General features: G+C 38.9%; 1 protein-coding gene across 4 annotated transcripts in view; it reads right to left on the bottom strand.

Annotated features, from left to right (window-relative positions):
- hlk (hulk) overlaps positions 1-22,497 on the bottom strand; it is a 369,077-nt gene that overhangs the window by 151,298 nt on the left and 195,282 nt on the right. For all 4 annotated transcript variants that reach the window (XM_067136216.2, XM_068225214.1, XM_067136215.2 and 1 more), the window contains 5 exons: positions 22,347-22,478; positions 20,172-20,354; positions 19,966-20,097; positions 6,068-6,250; positions 2,012-2,143 (listed from right to left, as the gene is read on the bottom strand). In XM_067136216.2, coding sequence (XP_066992317.1) covers positions 2,012-2,143; positions 6,068-6,250; positions 19,966-20,097; positions 20,172-20,354; positions 22,347-22,478 — 762 coding nt within the window. The remainder of the gene's footprint in view (positions 1-2,011; positions 2,144-6,067; positions 6,251-19,965; positions 20,098-20,171; positions 20,355-22,346; positions 22,479-22,497) is intronic.

Genomic DNA, 22,497 nt, shown 5'->3' on the forward strand with positions numbered 1-22,497 from the left:
ACAGGACTTTTCACATGGCCTCACAAGAAGAAATCAAATGGGGTGAGATCAGGTGAACAAGCAGGCTACGAAACAGGACCTCCTCTTCCTATCCACTTTGCAGAGAATGTTCAAGGTGTTTACAAACTCTCAGTCCAAATTGAGGTGGGGCTCCATCATGTTGGAACCACATCCGTTGACGAAGAGCAAGTGGGATGTGTTCTGGGAACATGGGTAGTACATCTCTGAGCGCCACTGTGTACACTGATGCATTTATGATGCTAGTGGCTTTACGTCGCACTGACACAGCTAGGTCCTATGGCAACAAATTGATGCATTTAAGCAAGGAGGAAGAAAAAAAGGGTTTACTACATAATCATTAATAACTTTTGACTCGAACGTTTCCAGACTACAGTTACTTATCTCATATTGATCCATCCTCCATCATCCCTGAAAGTTTGTAACATCATTGCAGATACCCCCTGGATAAGGTCTTCTTTTAATACTTATTCTGTTCTTAAGGTGAGTTTTCTTTAATATTAGCACTATTGGGAGAGGGACAGAGAATTAAAGACTTTGTGGGTAACCGCCATGTCAGAAGAGACCAACAACCCACCAAGGGATAGGAGTTCTGTGATCACCTGGTTTATAAATTATTCTCCTAGAGTTTAGCAGTCTTGTTAATATTTCTGTAGTTTCCTTAAAGATATCAGTTGGCTACCATTTTGGGTACCTGTTACTAGCCTAGTGCAGTCCATAAGGCAATGGGCAGCATCCACCATGGTTAAAAAACTGCATATTAGTGTGGTGAAGGATAGTTTTAGGTGAGGTAGGTAATTTTCAGAAATATTGGGAACAGCACAAACACTAGTTCCTAACTCAGTAGAATTAATCATTCATGATTAAATCTTTAATATTTCTCCTAAAATAGAAGCCATATTCTTTCTGGTTTCAACTTAGTTAACACATAAACTTTTTAAAGTATTTTATTCAGTCAAAAGCAATGCAAGATTAAAACAACATCGGAAATGTTTTCTTTTCCAGGTAGTTCTAGTATTTTTTAAATCTTGCATTCGTTTTGACAGACTGGGAAACATAATGGTTATATTGCACAACCTGCCCACACAGCTCACTCAGCCATGGATGTTAACCATTTTCTTGGGGTGACACATGTGTAAAAACATTCCAGGTATCTTTGTTCTCAAGATATAGACCTGAGGTCATCGTCAGGGCTTGCCTGGTTTAGTCCCAAGGATCCACATCACCTAGCACAGTTTCCAGGTCCTGCTCTCTGTCAACACTCTGAGCTATCTGTCTCTAAGTCCTCTCCTTCCAGCTCGTGCATTCTTCTTGAGTTGTCGACATATTGACCTCCTATCCTACTCCTCAAGAATTTCATTCTACTCTACTAACATCTCTTCCTTTAATTATCCAAGTCACAGATTAGTACTGGAATATAATAAGTACGATGGATGAGGTTCCTGTATGTCTTCCCCTTTCAGAGATCTTTACCACCTTCATCTGCATATTACTATACTTTCCATTAGTATTTGGGACATGGTAAAAGAGAAAGAATAAATATAATGAAAGTGAGACTCAGGCAAATATGAGTACCGTACTCAAAAGATAAGTTTCACTACCCTACATAATTGAATCTCAGTTCACAGCCATCTGGGGACATCACAGTATGTGAAGTTCAGAGCCTAATCTCAGCTTCTTCTTCTTCTTCTGCTCCTACCAGTTACTTAAGAGTCTGCGTTTCATGGAGATTTGGCCCAGTTTTACGGTCAGATGCCCTTTCCAATGTCAACCAGATATGGAGGAATGTATTCCTATCACATATTTATTGGTAATAGTGTGTGTTGTATGTAGAAGAAAGCAAATACCCAGTCCCCAAACCAAAGGAATTAGCTATGCACATTTGAAATGCCTGACTTGGCCAAGAATCTAACCCAAGGCCCTCTGAAATGAAGGTCACTATGCTGATGATTCAGCTAAGGAACTGGTAGCTACTGGAAGGAAGAATACTTACAAAAGAGACAAGCGAGGTAGGGTACGCTGTCGATGAGCTTCTCAAGCATCTCGTCGGTGACCTCAGGGATCTCACTGTGGCGCTTCTGGTGCAGCAGCCAGCCCAGTAGTTCATCTTCTTGTGTGAGGTCCCCTGGACATCAAAATACAGAAGATACTGTCAATAATGATGAGTAGCATTGTACAGAATAGAAAATATAATTAACATAGAAAAATTAAATGGTGATCTTTATGAAAATTAGCTACTATGTTCTCCATATCAAATTAATTGCAGGGACAACCAATGAGAACATGCAGAACAACCCTCTCTACCAACATGTGTAAATGGTGACAAAGAGTTGGTCGAAGAAAGCAAAGTTGCTCTGAAACATTCTAACTTTGAGGGACTGAAGGTCCAGTGTGCGGTTTAGAGGCACAAGAATGGTTGTTTCTTATAGTTTGTGTGAAGACATACTTCTTCCTTTGACCTTCACAACCTGGGCAGTATTAAATGGCTATTTATATCTGATGATATTAACAAATTGGTGACTAAATGTCTGCAGTCACAGACATAAATTATTTATGCCAAGTAAAATGTCAGCAAGTAAGAAGTCAGACTTCCTAGAATCAAAAATCAGGGCCAGTGATGGCTGTATCTTTATAGGGAAGGATGTTTAGTAACATAACACCATGAATCTTTTTCTTTCATGATCACCATCATCATCATAGAATCCCTAGGGTGGTGTTGAATGAGTCTTCGCCATCGTTGTCTGTCCAGAAATGCCTTCTCTCTCACCACTGACTCCCAATTCCCTCCTCTTCTCTCCATATACTCTCTCAGCTGGTGTAGCAATCTCTTGCTAGGTCTTCCCACTGGCCTTCTTCCTTCAACCTTTCTTTCTAGGTGTGCATGTGAAGTTCTCGTGCCAGGCCCTCCATGTCCATACCATCAGTCCTGAAGTCCTTAGCTTCTCTTCTGTCAAGTCCACTTCCAGTTCCATTCTGATGTCATCATTCCTGGCATGGTCCTTGCATGTTTTTTGGAGGGTAGTTCATAGAAACTTCATTTCACATGCTTGCAATTTACTAACTTCTCTCCCTCTTTCAGTGTACATGTTTCTAGACTGTATGTGAGAATGGGAACAAAGTGTGACTTATACAGAGTCAACTTTGGTCCTCATAGGCACTTTGTTATCCCAAAGTAGATGTCTTACAAGGTTGTAGAAGTTGGGACTGCTTGCCACTCTGTTCACTGTTTCTTTATCTGTAATACCTACACTGTAAATCATGCTGCCTAGGCATTTCAATACCTGTAGCCTACACATAGAATGTTTTCACCTTCAAGCTTTATGTGGCAACCTGTATCTTCAAAGCAACAGTTCATGTTGTGCTAATTTTCATCTGATAGGTACTGTTTGAACTTTGCTACCAACTCATCCAGCCTAATTTGTACCTCTATGTCTGTCTCTCTCCAGATGGCTTCATCATCAGTAAACAACAGTGTGTGTAGTTCTCCATTTCATTCTCCCTGTAGGTTTCTAAGAAATTTGTCCATGACACTAATGAATATCAATGGTAAGAGTGTACTCACTTGCTTGACACCATGTGTGGTATTAAACCATTCTGAATGGCCATCCCAGCATAGACACGGCTGCCACAGTTACACAAGAGCATCTAGACCTTACCTATCAGATACTCAGGCACTCCCAGTTCTCTGAGGCACTTCCATATGACTGTATTGTATGTCTTTTCTAGGTCTAAGACTACTACAAGTAAAAGTTTCAAACAAATTTATTAAAAAACCACCATTCCACTTTGGTTTTTTAATAAATTTGTTTGAAACTTTTACATTCTGTACTCCAATACAGCTATCATAATGAGACTCATAACATGTAATAAAGTAATACTACAAGTAAGTCGTTCCTTCTCTCCCAGTGCTGTTCCATTAACATCTTTAGAGGAAAGATCAGATCTGTTGTACTTCTATTGGCTCCGAATCCATGCTGTTCTTCCAGGACAGGTTTCATCACTGCCCACAGTCTGGTTTCAATAATTTTTCAATAATTTTTTCATTATTTTCAGACCATAGGAGAGAAGTGTGATACCCCTGTAGTTGGCATACTTTCATCTGCATCCTTTTTTAAATAAAGGGATAGTAATACCTTTCATCCATATTGCTCTCAAAGTTCTGTGCAGCCACTGCACTCCAGGTATGCCTGCAGCTTTGATCATGTCAGCGTAATTTAATCGATCCCAGGCGACTTCCTACTTTTCATCATTTTTAGTGCAATTTCCAACTCAGACCAAGTAATTGGAACATCATCAGCCCTTAGCCTTTCTTCCACCTCTTCAGCAGTTTCTCCCTCATTCAGGAGTGTATCAAAATAGGTCTTCATTCTGTTTCTAATCTCTTGTTTTCTCCTGTTCACTGTTTGTAGTGCTGTGATGTCCTCTGTCAACCAGGCTGTACAGTATCTTCATGTTTCCTTTACTATCTTCCTGAAGATTTTGGAATTCACCCAACATTTCTCTTCTCCCACAATCCTTTTTACTTCATAAGTCTTTTTTCTTTCACATAGAGCATTACTTTTTCACTTTTACATGGAAGAAGACTTGTAGGAATGTCAGTAATGAAGAGACATTTTGTATATCCATAAAAAAATGACTGAATTAATAAAGCAGAAATCTGAAAAAGTGATTGTAATTAAGTAAATAAAATACAAAATAAAACATGCATATTTGAAATAGATATGAAGTGGAATACAGAGAACTTGAGCCCACCACAGATACTGTATGGAAGAAGAGAAGAGGATCTCTTTCTTTGGTCACATTATGAGGACACCAGAAACCAGATTACCAAGAAAAATTATGGTATAGAGAAACTTTGGAATCTGAAGCAACAAGTAAAATGGATTAAGGATATTAGAGATGATGTGGAAGAATTAGAAATAATAATTTGCACAATAAAATAGAAAATAAGAAACTGACAAACATAAAAAGATTTAAACCAAAAATATATGAACGGTATACAATGCATAGATAAGGAACTACAGAAAAGATCAGAACAAACACTGAGTGAAATGGTAGTTTAGGGGAAGGCCTAAAAATGAATTCTCAAAATTATGTTATTAGTGGTCCTATAGATAAAATACTATGTAACTAAAGTTAAAGTTAACAGACATTCATTAATTTCGATTTTTGTTGTTAAGTGTTTATCAATGCTGGGCCATGAGCAAATGGGTGAATTTATGAAAATCAATATGCAAATTTGGTAAATGAGGCATGAGAGTCTAGGTCATAAATATAATTTTATTCATGCAGGATGAAATGGTAGTTTAGGGGAAGGCACCTAAAATTTAATTTTTAAATACCTTTGTTATTGGTCCAATGGAAAAGGACTACATAACAGAAGTTATAGAGAATAAAATTTCCAATCATTTATGTCTTATACAGTTTCAATGCACTAAATGTGATAATAGAATTGATGAAATTAGACTTTTGTTGCTTAGTCCATAGACTATCAGCACTGAGCATTGCTAACGTGGAAATATTGTTTGGTCATGTTAAGATGTTTTTGGTCATGATTATCTTAAAATGTAAGACCGCATGGTCATCAACCTATATCAACAAGGAAAATTGTGAAGATGACCATAAAAATTAGAAAAAAATTATAAAGAAACGTTTGCTTGAAAAATAAGAAAAGAGGGAGTCATGAAAGAAGGAAGGACTCCTTTTACATTAGATAACCTAACATCATGAAAGGCCTAAAATATCAAAAATTCAAAAAATTATTACATAGACCATTGTTTGTAGCGATGTACTTTCTCTCTTCTGCTGCCATTCATCTCTGATAGATGAGATTACTGCTGCATCCTGCCTAAATATTGGCAGGAAGTAGATGCGGAGGACAAAAATATAATCATGCACATGCTATGTGATTGTCCCATCAACAACGGCTACTACAGCTAGTATAAAATTAATATATGAACTTCTAAAAGCACTAGAAAGCAAATTATTTTCTATCGTAAAGATGATGATAATGCAATTGTAAAATTGCTATAAGATGGGAATTCCTTACCTTCATAAACATGTGGTATCCTTTTCTCAAAGAAAACTAGAGTAGGTAAAGTATCAATACCATACTCTTTGGCCTCCTCATCGTTGTCTATCTTCACAAATGCTATATTATTTGAGTCACATTCATCATCAATATTCTCCAACTCAGCGAGCACTTTCTGACTTTTCTTCTGATCCTTATCATCTGAAAGACATTCAGAATAATTTTCTTGGTTCAGTGCATATATAAATAACATATAGTATCAGTTTCTTTTAACATGCCTCATCTGACCTCTTGGAAGTCAAGAGAGTACAGTCCTCAACAAGGTCCAGCCCTAACACTCTGGAGAAACAGAACAGAAAGGAAGAACAGGCTCTAGTGGAAGAGAGAAAAAGGAACTTCTTCAGTCATTTAATTTAACTCAAAAGTTGGCCAAAAATATACACATAGGAAATGGTTGCAATTTTTGTAAATGTTGACACATTATGACTGCAGGGTCAGAGCAAGTTGCAACCATGAAGAACCTCAAATTCCAGAGTGAAAAGGGAAGTAAAATGAGAAGGAAAAAGGAGAAAAATATAACTTTTCACAAACTTCATTATAGTGCTAGTCTGGAAAGTTGGAAAACCTGCTTGACCTATAGATACAATTTAAATAATAGAATATTTCCTTTTATATGTGGTAGAAACACTGAAATGTTTACAGCAGAACCTTTAACATCATCCTCATTTTTGTGTTTGAACTAAACATTGTGGTATTGTAAACTATATGTTTTACTATTAATTATATTAATGATCGAAGTATTACTGTATTTCAGCTCATTAAGTGATTTTGACTATCATCTAGTATTAATGCATCAACATTCGAACAATTACTGTTTTGTCGATTACAGTTTTACTATAATAATACTATGGTTGCGGGGCAAGATATGCAAGGGTTAAGTATGGCTGCTGCGTATGCACCTATCTCAAGTCTCAAGACCTGATAATAAATATCTGTTCTGTTCTGTTCTGTTCTTGATGACTCTTGCAAACTGAGTTGCTGTTGTGAAGTGGTAGAGCAATTGTGCTTTAGTTACACATTTAAAATGAACAGATTAAATATGAACATGCATCTGTTTCAGAGAGCTCACACAGTCTTCATGAGTAATGTTTGTAGCTTAGAGTGTAGTGTCTGTTTCTCGTGCCGTGCCTACAAACTGCTGTGACTTCTCATCAAACGCAGATAGTATTCCTGAACTTAAAAAGCATATAATACAATATATCACAACATATGATTAAATCACTAGAGAAAGTAGGTGTTTGTATATAATGTAGAGGCTTGTAGTCAGCTTCCTTACAAATAGAATCCAGAGAGTTACAATTCACGATAAACTAAGGAAGCCAAAAATAAGTCTGGCCCCGTGGTGTAGGGGGCAATGCGTCCGCCTGTCACCCGGCGGCCCCAGGTTCGATTCCCGGCTGGGTCAGGGGTTTTTAATTGTAAATGATTAATATCCCTGGCCTGGGAACTGGGTGTTTGTGTCATCATAAATGCTCCTTTCCTCACATTCAACACTTTACACTTCTGCAATTACAATTACACGCAGGTTCATAACATATGGTGCAAGTAGTGACAAAATATTTTTAGAGGTTGATGCCATGAACAAATAGCATTTAAAAAAAAGCCAAAAATAGTTCAAACAGGAGTACCATTCCTTGGACCAGTAATACAGGGTCTTATTTTTGGCTCGCTCTGCAGCACCACTCAGAGCACGGCACGTGGTGCAATGACGCTCCATCGCTAGCCGGTATAATGCACGCTTTTCCTCCCAACTACTCATGGCAATTCACACTTATAGAAATCCATTTCTAGTGAAACTATTAATCTAAAACCTACCTGGCATTACATTTGATGTTCAAAATGTTGTCCCTCAGCTGTCAAACATGCCTGACACCTCGTAAATAGGTTTGCAGACACTCAGCGAATCTCAGCCTGCGTGATGTTCGAAATAACGTGTGTAATGTTCTATTATAGTTCTTCTCTTGTGTGAGGGTTGTTCACATACACTTTTCCCTTCAGCATCCACCACAGGTAATAATCACAGCAATTTAAATCAGGAGATCTAGGGGGATAATTAACCACACGATCTTCGAAAACTTCCCATATTACCTCCATAGATTGATTAGCAGTGTGTGCCATCACATTATCTTGCATAAAGTAACCATTACTCCTTTCTTCTTCTGTCAGCTCTTGAAAGAATGGTCTGAGAATGAGGTCTATATATCTATCAGCATTTATTGTTTCACGGAAAAATATAGGCCCTATAATTCTGCAAGCATTTATTGTGCACCAAACTCCTATCATTACATCATGAAGTGGACAGACATGCAGCTGGTGGGGATTTTCTGCACACCAGTAGTGATTGTTTTGACTATTTACATAGCCATTTAAGTGTAGCCATGCTTCATCACTCATCATCATCATCATCACTTCCCACCTCAGGTTTTCCGGGTGTGTTGTACAAGCTCTCGCCATTTCCTTCTGTCTTCTGTTCCAGTACATACTCCCATTTGTGTCCTCTCTCCTCCACATCTAATCTTACAGTCTATATCCAGCTTTTTCTTGGTCTTCCCTGTCATCTTCTTCCTAGGAGATTAAGATCAAAATATTTTCTGGCAGATCTTTCCCTGTTCATTCTCATTATGTGCCCATACCACTGAAGTCTGCGTTTCTTTATGACACTGGTAATAGGAACCTCGATACCAGCTACTTTTCTATTCACTTCATTTCTGATATTGTCCTTTGTGATAGTTCGGTTCATGGTTCTAATGAATCTTGTTTCAGCTGCTTGGATTCTACTGAAGTCTTTGTTTAGTAGGGTACCATACGTGAGGATTGGTACAAAGTAAGTGTGGTATATGATTGTTTTTGCTTTTTGTGATATCTTGCAGTCTCAGAGAAGATTTCTGACTTGACTGTAGAAGTTTGATGCTTTCTGTGTCCTGCTGAGTATTTCCTGCCTAACAGTGTTGTCTTTCGAGATTGTGCTTCCAAGGTACTTGAAGTGGCATGCTGATTTGATTTTTACTCCTTCCAGAAATATATTTGAGCTTGTTCCTTCTCTATTGATGGTCATTTCCACTGTCTTTGTTTTTCTCATCTTCAGTCCAAATTTTTTAAGTGTATTGTCCCATTCATTAAGTTTCTTCTGAACTTCAGCTTCTGTCTCTCCCCATAAAAGCACATCATCAGCAGATACTAGAGTGTTTGGTTCACTGTCCATTTTCTTGATAGATTTCATGACCTTGTCCATTACTATTACAAAACAGGAGTGATGATAGGGCACTTCCTTGTTGGACACTTCTCTTTATTTCAGACCATTCTGATTATCCGTTGCCTATCTGGACACAGCTGTAGCACTTCTGGTATAGCATCTTGACTTTGTCAATTAAGTACTTTGGCACCTTTAGGTCTTCCAGACATTCCCATATCTTGTTTCAAGGAACACTATCATATGCTTTTTCAATGTCTACAAATGCTTCTTCACTATAAAATAAAAGTTCTGGGTCAAAATACACAACGCGAACTGACTGAAGCAACCAGTTGCAATACCAAACCCTAGCAAAACTGGCAGGTCCTCTTAAATATTGGGCAGGGGTGGGTTTGTATGGTTTTGCATTGAACTGTTTTGTTGCTTTGTGAGGAGAAGTTAATGACACATTAGCTTGTACGGCGAGATGCGACAAGGATTTTGTTGGAGTTCTTTCCAAGAGAGCTCCTATTTCGTCAAGCTTTTCCTCTGTTAAAACAGTTCATCTCCTGCATGATTTCTTGTTAAGAATGGACCTGGTGGTGTGGAAATTCTTTACTAATTTATGTACTATACTCCTATGGAGAGTGGGGATGCCAGGAAATTTGCGAATGAATCAAAAGCAGCATTCTGTGTAAGAAGAATTACACTTGTTGTTCTACTGTATACATCACTGGTTAAACATGCAATTACTTTAGTATTCCTACAGAAACTGAAATGAAAATCCACAGCCAGTTTCTAGTCATTTGACTGGGTCAGGAATGGAATGAATGAAGCCCCACCTAGCGGCGAGGATAGGAAATGTGCCAACCGCCGAAGCCTGTCGCACTCCTCTGGGGCAATGATAAATGACTGACAAGTGAAATGAAATGTTATTGGAGAGTGTTGCTGGAATGAAAAATGACAGGGAAAACTGGAGTAACCAGAGAAAAACCTGTCCGCCTCTGCTTTGTCCAGCACTAAACTCACATGAAGTGACCGGGATTTGAACCACGGTATCCAGCGGTGAGAGGCTGATGCACTGCCATCTGAGCCACAGAGTCTTCTATTCCTACAGAAACTATGCTATTTTAAAGCGAACACTTTGAACACACTACCAATACCACAGATGTTGAACTAAACTATTGCTGTGAAGCAATGGTTATCGCTACTATACTGCATTAGATCACTTTAGCCGGTCATGAAGCAATATATCTCTTGGCAAATGAGTCACCCAGCCGCGCTATCACCTTCCATGCATGCTTCCCTGATACACAGAATGAGCTAAAAAAACATGAATGATCTGTGCAACTTAACTCTAGATGGGTTGCAGTTCCCTTTCCAAATTTCCCTTTGAATTCCTTTACTGCCTGTTCTGTACAAACACTGAAAAAGAGAGGGGATAACTACAGCCTTGCCACACTCCTTTCTGGATTGCTGCTTCTTTTTCAAAGCTCTTGATTCTTATCACTGCAGATTGATTTTTGTATAGATTGTATATAATTCTTCTCTCTAGGTATCACATCCTAATTAACTCCAGAATCTCAAATAGCTTGATCCATCAACATTATCATATGTCTTTTCTATATCTACAAATGCCATGTACATGGGATTTTCCTTCTTAATTCGATCCTCTAAGATAAGACTTAAAGTCAGAATTGCTTCGCGTGTTTGCACATTTCTTCTGAAGCCAAACTGATCTTCTCCCTACTCAGCTTCAACTTGTCTTTCCTTTCTTCTGGAAGTAACACATGTAAAATCAGATGGCATTTCTCCTGTATCATACATCTTACACACTAATTGGAATAACCTCGCCATATTGGTTTCTCCAAAGTCAATTAGTAATTCTGAGGGTAAGTCATCAATTCCAGGTACCTTGTTCCTATTTTGTTCTCTCAGAGCTCTGCCAAATTCTGACCTCAAAATACAGTCTCCCACTTCATCAGAATCAACAGCCTCTTCTTGTACAAGAACCCTATCATCTGCTCCTTTCTGTTCCTGCTATCTTTCTGCCCTGTCTTCTTTAGCTAGAAGTGGTCTTCCATCTGAGCTCTTAATATTCATACACCTAGTTTTCCTTTCTCCAAAGGTTTGGCTGGTTTTCCTATATGTATCATCTACCTTTTCTACAATCATGACACCATCAGCATCCTTGCACTCCTCTTTCAGCTATTCTTCCGTAGCTGTTCTGCTCTTTCTGTCTTCATTTTTTAGTTGCCTGTATTCTTTTATGCCCTCATCATCCTTTGCATTCTTGTACTTTTGCTGTTCATCAATCAGGTCTTGTATCTCCCAACTTATTCACTGATTCTTACTTAATCTTACCTTTCTTCCTAACTTTCTTCAACAGCCCTACTGATGTCATTCTTCGTGACTGTCCACTCTTCATCTATCATAGTCCCTTTAGCCTCTTCATTTAGCCTTTGTGCAACATGTTCCTTGAAACAATCCTTCACTCTTTTCTTTCAACTTATCCAGATCCCATTGTCTTGCAATTCAATTGTTTCAACTTCAGATGGCATTTCATGACCATCCAGTTGTGGTCAGAATCCACATCTGCTTGTGGGAAGGTCTTGCAATCCAACACCTTGATTCTGAATTTCTGCCTAATCATGTCTATAGGTACAGTATTTTATACATTCAGTGTCTCGAGGCCTTGTTCATGTATACAGCCGTCATTTGTAGTGTTTAAACCAAGTGTTAGGAAAATTATAAGTCTGGAAGATTGTGACTGCATATAACAACTTTATTTATTAGCAGTTTCAATGACAATAATCAACAAAAGATTGACAAACAACCCATCACAATGACTACATATTTTCCATAGATACCACTACTAACATGGATACCAGTAGGTCTCATCAAAGAATCAATGAGAAGGTGATCAGTCTAGCAGTCAGGTCAATCACTGAAGTCACACCAGGTTACATCACACCAAGATTATTATGATTGATGCAGAATTCAACTTGCTGACTTCCTCCCTCATTCCTTTGTACCAATCTGAATTCTCCTACTGCATTACCTTCTCTTCCTTGGCCTACCGCTGCATTCCAGTTGCCCATCAAGATTAGATACTCATCGCCTTTTACAGGTTGAATTAAATCTTCTTCATATATTCTATCAACTTCTCCATCATGCACTATTGTGGTAGGCATTGGCTTGGTGTCTATCTTGCCAACAATAATCCATTCACTATGCTGGTCATAGTAGCTTACCTGCATCACTATTTCCTTATTCATTATTAAACCAACTCCTGCATTTCCCCTGTTTGATTTTGTGTTGATAATTCTGCAGTCACCTAACAGGGGTGACGTTTCAGGTGAAGGAGGTGAAGTGCCACTTCACCATTTATTTTTACCAGAATTAATTTTTAAAAAAATTATTTTTCTTATGAAATTTGTTGGTTTTATGGAAAGAAAATGCTTTTTGTATGGCGTTTGGAGCACCAAGAGCTCGCACCACTTGATGAGAACCATGGGAACTCACGAAAGCGCCAGCTGTCGGCTCAAGTACGGCGCGCGAGATTGAGAGTGAAGATGAGAGATTCCGCAGCTGGCTCTACCTCCCAAGTGCTCCCTTGTACCGCTTGGCCTTGGCGTTTGCCATGACAACCGTGACGTCACCCACGTACTTTCCTCATAGCGGAATGTGCAAGTGAAGTTGCTGGAAGATCGGAATGTTTCGTCTTCCCTGCATCATCCTGTGTGAAGTATGAGTACTTACGCATCGTCCGGCTCCATGGCTAAATGGTTAGCGTGCTGGCCTTTGGTCACAGGGGTCCCGGGTTCGATTCCCGGCAGGGTCGGGAATTTTAACCTGAATTGGTTAATTTCGCTGGCACGGGGCTGGGTGTATGTGTCATCTTCATCATCATTTCATCCTCATCACGATGCGCAGGTCGCCTACGGGAGTCAAATCAAAAGACCTGCATCTGGCGAGCCGAACTTGTCCTCCGACACTCCCGGCACTAAAAGCCATACGCCATTTCATTTCATTACTTATGCATCATGGTTCATTTGTAGTGTTGTGTCCGGCTCCATGGCTAAATGGTTAGCGTGCTGGCCTTTGGTCACAAGGGTCCCGGGTTCGATTCCCGGCAGGGTCGGGAATTTTAACCACAATTGGTTAATTCCGCTGGCAGGGGGGCTGGGTGTATGTGTCGTCTTCATCATCATTTCATCCTCATCACGACGTGCAGGTCGCCTACGGGAGTCAACTCAAAAGACCTGCAACTGGCGAGCCAAACTTGTCCTCGGACACTCCCGGCACTAAAAGCCATACGCCATTTCATTTTTGTAGTGTTGTGCTGCTTTATTTAAACATGTATCCTGTTTATGACACAGTGTGTATTTTATTAGAAACACCATTTTCACATTGGAGAAACGAAGTTCAGAATGAAGTTCTACGTTTTGGTCGCCCTACTGAATCACTGCAAATTTGTGCTAGAAAAGAAGTGAAACATTCCGGTAAATCTCACAATCTTGGGGAATATTGCTATTCAGAAAGAACTACTTCTGCAGTTAATGAACAAACAACCATTCTATGAAGATATTACCAACATCTTTGCAGCTCTAAAGGACCGGAGGATCGACTTGATGTACAAAAAAAGGTGAGTTCAATAGGGATGTATCACGCAAAACTTGTCTGCTAGGCAGCGTAATGGTAATACCCGGTATGTGCTTTCCGCTCCTCGATTGTTTTACATGTGACTTATATGGAGTATTCCTACATTGGTGATAAACGAAACGAAACAAAACTTTTGCTTTAAATGCATTAAAATTGAGTTACCATATTCTGCTAATGTTTTTAACAAGACGGCAAATGGTATAGGTGCAATGACAATTGCGGATTTAGAAGCAGAATTGAAGAAAAGGAGCGAAAAAATACCCGTAAAAGTGCAAGAGTTGATTGAAAGGTAAGAAATAAATGCAACAACTCCTTCTTATAGCGTTTTTGTTAAGATTGAGTTCTTAAAGTATGAATAGCATTTTGAAAAACATTCCTTATACGTTTTTTTTCCTTTTCTTTGCAGGTTATAGGCGTACATAAGGCACGGTATTGGTGTGACAGCAGTGCCTCGGGCTACATCCAGTATGACTGAACTTCATTTCCCTGCAGCGCACGAGTTTCAGGATCTTATTTCGGACCATAAGACAAATATAAAGATTTCAAATTTGGAAGTAATGAATTATTTCCTGTTCAGGAAGTCTGAAATTGATGTTGCTCCAGTGTCAAATTATGGGTCACTGTGTGATTCAGGGTACCGGTACTGTACCACACACGGTGTTATGGCCGTTTTCCTACTTCTATATCTTCTTGCTCTAGGAGTTATTTCCAAGGTACCGGTGCCTCACCATGAATATATCGAAGGTACAGCGTTCTCCTTAAGTCTTCGTCTTTCGCCTAAAATTATTGAAATAGGTCAAATTAACTTTTCAGAATGTCACTACTTCATTATAAAACTATTTCTTAATTAAGTACTAATTAGCTTACTTACCAGTTTCAGTAATGATATAATCTTCAACTGTAAAATGTTTCGAGCAGACTTTGATATTAGGAGTCACATTTTTATTTTGTAGGTCCTGCCTACGAATAGCATGCAACCACTTTTTACGGAAAGGCTCCTGCTTAGGAAATTGATGGTATGAATACGGTCGACCTTGTTTTTGGTACATTGGGACATAGCAATAGTCAGGCCTCACAATTTTCTTGTTGTCTTTGTTGTAGTAACGATACATTAAATCTTTAACTTCATCATTTAACTAGGTAACTTCCATTAAAAACACATACAAACAAATTATGATCGACAAGCGCATACCGGGTACTACACGTGCGACATCTATTGGTAGTGTTTCAGTACATCCCTATTATTAGGAAAAACAATTCATCTAAATATATATTTTCTTTATTACTATAACTTTTCCAGTTTCTAGCGTCAAGTAAACAGCTGTGAGTCATAAATGAAAACACGAAAAAATGTCCAGCTCTTCCCAAGGGTGCTGCACTTCCATAATTGTTAGTTTCCCGGTCAGATCATATCTCTACTTTGCATTGTAGAGCAAAGGCAACCACATGGTTGCCGCACTGTGACGTTACACAGCACTCCAGTCTGTATACATTTTTGGTCACGCACTGGACCCTATGCCAGTCACAGGTACAAGGTACAAGTACAAAACAACCAAAAACTACACGTAGTTCCTAAATGTGTCGCTCAAAACCAAACGGATTATAGCTCTACACCATACTTTACAGCCATGAGCCGCCACTGTCACCTAACCAAATATCCTGCTCTTCCTGCCAATGTATTTTATGTATATACCAACCACATCTAACTTTAGTCTATCCATTTTGCTTTTCAGGTTCTCTAACCTACTCAACAATTCAAACTTCTAACATTCCATGCCTTGACTCTCAGAATGTCAGTATTCATATACCTGATGATTGCCCTCTCTCATGTAATCCACACCTGGAGATCCAAATGCAGAACTATTTTACCTCTGGAATATTTTACCCAGAAGAAAGTCATCATCATGAATTATTCATACAGAGAGAGGTACATGTGCTCAGAGTTAGTTACAGCTGTAGTTTTTCATTGCTTTCAGCCATGTATCAGTACCAACATGGCTAAGCCATGTTCATTATTATTACAAGACCATATCAATCAGTCATCCAGACTGCCACCCTTGCAACTTCCAAAAGCCTGTTATCCCACTTTCGACAAACTGGTCTCTCGACAGATATCCTACCGATATAGTTGTACCTACAGTTCACCTATTTCATTTGTTGGGACACACAAGCCTCCCTCAAAGTCACATGGTTCACAGGGGAAAAAGAAGGAAGCTCCATTTGCATGTTATGTTCGTAAGAGCCACCCTAAGAATAGACCAGTTGCAATCCAAGTAGTGATCCAAAGTTCCATCAAGTAGAAATATTGGAAGGAGCAAGTAAGTTGACTAGAAAGTTGTTTGTAAATTTTAAATAGGGGTGGTGCACACATATAGGTTTGGCCATAGAATTTTTGTCATAATGGTCCCTGAAAAATGTATGTGATCTTTACAATCAGAGTGAGGAATAAATAGTTTACAAGTAGTAAAATCTTTAGGCTTACTATATAGCTTGCTTAAGTGAGGTGTTGCCTCCATATTTCAAGCACTAGTTGTCAGGCCAATTGCTATAATATCCATATTTTTTTTGTAAGTATGTTTCAAAAAATATGGATCTGTAATGGAAGCAATTGTTAAAATGGTGGAAATAAATATGAGGATAATCACAAGATCTTTTTAGGGAGGTATAAAACAGTTCATTAGAAGCTAAGCTTGTAATGCAGTCAAATAAGACTAGTATTCCCCACTAAAAATGCTAGAAATAAAATCTATGGAAATCAGAAGGAAGGTGATATTATTCCGATGGTTATTGAGACAATACATGTTTGAATAATGATATAATTAGTGTAATAGCTAAGGAGTGGTTTGCTTATGCAAAGATCAGTCTATTAAGTAGGCTGTTGTAATTATCCAATCGTGTGTATTTGTTGTTTGGCTGGTTTGATCCTCCACAGTTCCGCCAACAGCTGTCATACCCTAGGCATCACTGAAGAGGCATACTAGGGAAATGAGGAGTGAGGTAGTTTTCCGTTTCTTTCCTCAGTATGTATTTGCTAATCTATACATATAAAAGAACATGTACTGACTGACTGATTCATCATCGCCAAGCCAAAACTACTGGACATAAAGAAATTAAATTTTAAGGATACATTTATATTACAATGTAGGTGCTCGCTAAGGGAGGATTTTTGGATATCCCATCACTAAGGGGGTGAAAAGGGAGGTGAATTTTCAAAACGAGTGTATCCGTATCTCAAAACTTTAAAAGTTTACAGATGTAAAAATTGGTATTTACAATCTCCTTTAAAAATAAAGAAACAAATATTTTTTTGTTTTTGGAAAATCCCAATAGGAGTGGTGAAAAAGGGTGAAAAATGGTTGAATGCCTTTAATGAGAATACTTATATCTGAAGTATACCATTCATATCACCGGAAATCCCACGCACTTGCCAATGCGTGACAATGATGCTGGTCACATTGTCAGCAATGACAATGGCAGCAGATGTAATTTACCGCCAAGTAGCGGTCTTGCACCTTCCTGCGAGGTCCAGGACATCAATAATAATAATAATAATAATAATAATAATAATAATAATAATAATAATAATAATAATAATAATAATGTTCTGGACTGTCGTCAAAATGTGTGGACCATGCTGGAAATGGGTCCTTGCTGGGTAATGACTATGAATGCAGTCCAGCCGTGGTTTCAGTATCGCCAAGGCACCCAAGACGACAACACACCGGATCTCTTCAAGGATTTGATCCATATTGAAAATGCTTATAGGAAAAGATGGCAAAGATTTAGGGACCCAACTGACCGGGCGGAATACCTGGAGCTAGCCCGGGAAGTACTAAATCGATTGCTGAAAATAAAGATTGAAAAATGGAGAGAACTTTGCCGTCAGATTGCGAATTTTGGCGGATTATATATAAAATATTAAGCATTCAATTATAAATTTTAGTATAATACCATAGCGAATCATGGGTATCTTGCTAGCGTAAATATAAATCTCATCCTCATCATCCTAAACCATCTCCAGTTTCCCGGGTGTGGTATATGAGCCTCCTCCATCTCATCCTGTCCTTGTACCATTCTTCCTCCACCAACTTGTCCCAATCATGACCTCTCAGCATTACATCGCTCTTAACTAAATCTATCCATTTCCTTCGTGGCCTTCCCACGGGTCGTCTTCCTTCTACCTTTCTGTCAAATTCCTTCCTTGCAGTTCTGTTTACTGGCATCCTCTTCATGTGACCAAACCACTTCAGTCTTGATATCTGAATCTTATTTAGGAGAGAATTGTCTATTCCTACTTCTTCTCTAATTTTCTCATTCCTAATCTTGTCTTTCCTGGTTTTCTGGATCATAGTGCGTAGGAATTTCATTTCAGCTGCCTGAAGTTTGGAATTATCTCTATTGGTCAGTGTTGTGGTTTCGAGACTGTATGTAAGAATTGGTGTATAATAGGACTTGTACAATGTCATTTTTGTTTTCATGGGTATTTGCTCATCCCACAGCAGGTGTCTTACCTGGTGGTAGAATTGTGTTGCCTTATTGATTTGATTGTTCACCTCATGTTTTGCTAGGTTGTCATTTGATATAACACTACCCAAGTATTTGAAAACTGGAACGCTGTCCAGTTGAGCTTCATTTAACATGACTATTGGTTCTGCTCCTTCCCCATACACTTTCATCACCACCGTCTTGGTCTTGCTGATGTTTAAACCATATTTCTTAAACTCCTCATTCCAGCTTTGTATTCTCTCTCCCAATTCATCTTCTGAGTCACTCCAGATCGCAACATCATCTGCAAATGTGAAGGCTTTGATATCTCCATGTTCTTTCCATTTAATAGATTTCATTACTACATCCATTACAATAATAAATAGAAGTGGTGACAATGAGCTGCCCTGCTGCACTCCTCTCTTTGTTTCAAACCAGTCCGACAAACCACATCCTACTTGAATACAAATAACCTTACTCCTTGTGGGTGGGGTTAACTTCCAATAAGTAACCAGGGGAACCTGACCCCTACAGAGCATGTCCCCAGGTGGCGGATAGGGGGCCCCTACAGTATGTAGGGCTGGTTGAAATAACCAATACAACCCGCGGACCAACAGGTAGCCCAATTCCTGGGGGTTTTAAAATACTGGGACACCCTCTCTCCAGGGGTCATAAATATGGAGGGCCCTTGCCCTGGGTTAAGGGTGAAGACCTCAACGGCATCTACGGTGGAGAAGATGGACTTCGGTACGGCGGAGATGGCGGAAGAGGCAACCCATCCTTCTGGGGTGTACAGATGGAACCTACTGCCTTGTAGGACGAGGAAGGCATCCTCAAAGGCTAAGGGAGTAAACCCTGAAAGAAAATCCTCTTATGCGTTAGGCCTAGCAAGTCAGCAGGAGAGTATTGAGTATAGTTGCTTTCAATAAGAAAAAAAGCCTCGGAAAGAATATTAATATAAATCTATACCCATAAATTACTGTTAAAAATAATCTCTGGAAAATATTGCCAACACCAATATGAAACTGTATACTCTAGAAAAAAGTTAAATTGTTTGTTGCCATTGCACTGTAAATTAATTCAAGCCCACACATAAGCATTGCTTATGTGGGATTCACTGTCATTTATTATTAAGTAAAAGAATGTACACATAGCTGTGAATAAAATACAATTTACTACTACTAAAGAACATTTGTGAGATATTTTCATTCATCAGCCCTAAATTTCTAAGATTGTTTGGTCTATGGTCATGGAAATACTAATTTTGAAATACTCATGTGTTTGTGCTTTTCTAGTTTGTAATTTACCGTAATTCCTATGACACTATAAGCTGACTGCCCCTACCAGCTTGGGACAACAGTTTGAAACACAGCCTTCACTACATGCTTCCTGAAGCTGTTCTTTACAACTTCTCTCATACTATTTATGTTGCAAATTGTCATAAACATTGTTTGGGGGATAGTGTCTCTTTAGTTTCAAAGCAGAACTCAAGTCAGTGGTTGTTTCAAGTTATTTTAAAATGGCAACTCTAACTTACAAAACAGCACAGCAACATGAGGCATCTTGGCAATGATCATGTCCAACATTTCATCAGTCACATCTTCGATCTCATCACTTTTTACTTGGTGTTCAAGCCATTTCAAGACCTTCTCTTCCTCCTCCAAGTTACCTGTGGAGACAAAGAAAATCTGAGTGCAGTTCAGACATAGTTGTTAGTCCACCACAAAATGATTTGGGTCTAACCTTGATAAACTGTTGGGATGCCTTTCTCAAAGTAAATTAGACCAGGAATCTTTTCTACACCATATTCCTTTGCTTCATCTGCGTTGTCAATCTTAACAAATACAATTCCCAGCTGGTCACACTCGTCATCGATGTTCTCCAACTCATTAAGCACACGCTGAGACTTGCGGTCATTGTTGTCATCTACAACATAACAAAAGATGACTTATTATAGGAAAGACAGTTTCAGTGAAGTGGAAATAGGAATGTACATACAGTAACTGCAATGATCATAATAGATACATTTCTAATAGATGCCACAAAGAAAATCCTCAGGATTTGATGAAGTCAACATGGACATGATTCTTTAGAACTTCTGTCATACAATTTGTGTTCCAAACTGTAATAAACGTTGTTCAGGGGATAGTGTCTCTTTAGACACAAAGCAGAGCTCAAATGAATTATGAAGTTAGTAGCCTACTAACTTGGTTCTTTCAGCAGGAGTCCAGGGTTTTAATGGCTACAGCAGGTGCTATATGCAGTGTGGAAGGATGACAAAATACCTGCTAATTGGGACAAAGATGTCATTATCCTCCTGTTTAAGATATGAAATTGCCAAAAATGATCCAGTTACTAGGAAATTATGTTCCTTTCTCAGGACTTATCATTTTCAAGAAAATCTTGGAGAGTAGATTGCAAGTGATATTAGAGCCACAGTTAGAAGCAGAACAGTATGGCTTCAGACCTAATAGGTTCACAACAGACCTAATCCGTATGTTAATAGAGAAATGTTGGGAGAAAGTCAAGGAACTGTTTGTAGTATCCCTGGATATTGAGGAGACATATAACATCATTGCAAGGGAAAGATATGGGAATGCTTGAGAAAGAGGAATGTGCCCGAAGGACTGGTAAGAACATTTTTGATGCTGTAAGAGCACTGTACCAGCCGTGTGCAGTTCAGTAATGGGTATTCATCCCAGTTCCAGACCAAAAGTTGAGTCCAGTAATACAGTGCACTTACCCATCATTTTTTTAATCACCATCACATAATAAAGAACATCAAGAAAACCTCTGGAGAACTTCATGCAATGGCTTTTACTGATGATGTCATGACCTGGAGAGAAACTGAGGAATAGGTACATTTTAGACTTAATGAGTGGAGGATTAAGTTCCAGGAATTCAATCTCAAAATAAGCAATGCCAGGACAGTGGTGATTGCAATAAACAAAGAGGGACAACCAGTGAATATCATGCTAGGAAACCATTCGCTAGGAAGTGTGGAAAACCTTGGCATCATTGTTTCTTGGAACATACTAGCCACAAAAGAGGTAGAAAATAGTGTGCAGAAGAGTTCTAACTTTTACCAGCAGCTAAGAACACTCCTTTGAGTCCCCAAAGTGCCAAGAAATAGAAAGCTGGTGATATTCAATCAATACTTCCTACCAATCTTCATCTAGGCTATTGAAACGGTCACTCTCACTAAGGACTTATGAAGTGTACAGGCATCTGAGATGAACCTAAGCTCTACAATTAAGAAAAGAAACCTGGACAAGTTAATGAATGAAATGGTGAGAAAGGAAGCTGGAATTCAAATTGTTTTTAGATCAGGTCAGCATATCCAAACTGAGGTGGTTCTGGCATGGGACAAGGATGGAATTAACAAGGACAGCTTATGTTAGCCTGGGGAGACATGTGGCAACAAATCACATGATGGGAAGACCAAGAACCCACTGGATGGTCATCTTGTTGCTTGTTGTTTAAAGGGGCCTAACATCTAAGGTCATTGGCTCCTGGATTGTCATCGTAAAGGTTGAGCTTCCAGCTAGGAGAAGGACCGTAGAGGACATCATTAACAATAGAATACCATCTCCATAAAACAGAGTGGATAAAGCTCACTAAAGGTACGTGGGAATCTGGAACTCTAAAATAATGATGATGATGATGATGATGATGAAGATGTTGAATGCATTTCTTATCCAAGAACAATGTATTTGCAAATCCTTTCACTTCCCTGGCTTGAGAGTCAAGTAAAAAAGAACTCACAGGCATCAGTGGTAGTGTCAGTATCAGATCTCAAGATCATGGGCACGGGTGGTTAGGTTTTTAAAGGGCATACAAAATTCCACTCCAAAATCTGTGTGTATGATGTCACCAAGTAATGTTATGTTATCCAAGAGAAAAGCTCATGATACTCACAGAACAGCACAGCCATAGTCTTGCCCTCCTTGATGAGACGGTCCAACATCTCATCCGTTACATCCTCGATCTCGTCCTTTTCCAGCTGGTCAATCAACCACTCAAGAATCTCGCTCTCATTTTCCATGTCTCCTGCAAGTACAGATGACAT

This window comes from Anabrus simplex, chromosome 1, assembly GCF_040414725.1.
Source record: "Anabrus simplex isolate iqAnaSimp1 chromosome 1, ASM4041472v1, whole genome shotgun sequence".
Taxonomy (NCBI): domain Eukaryota; kingdom Metazoa; phylum Arthropoda; class Insecta; order Orthoptera; family Tettigoniidae; genus Anabrus; species Anabrus simplex.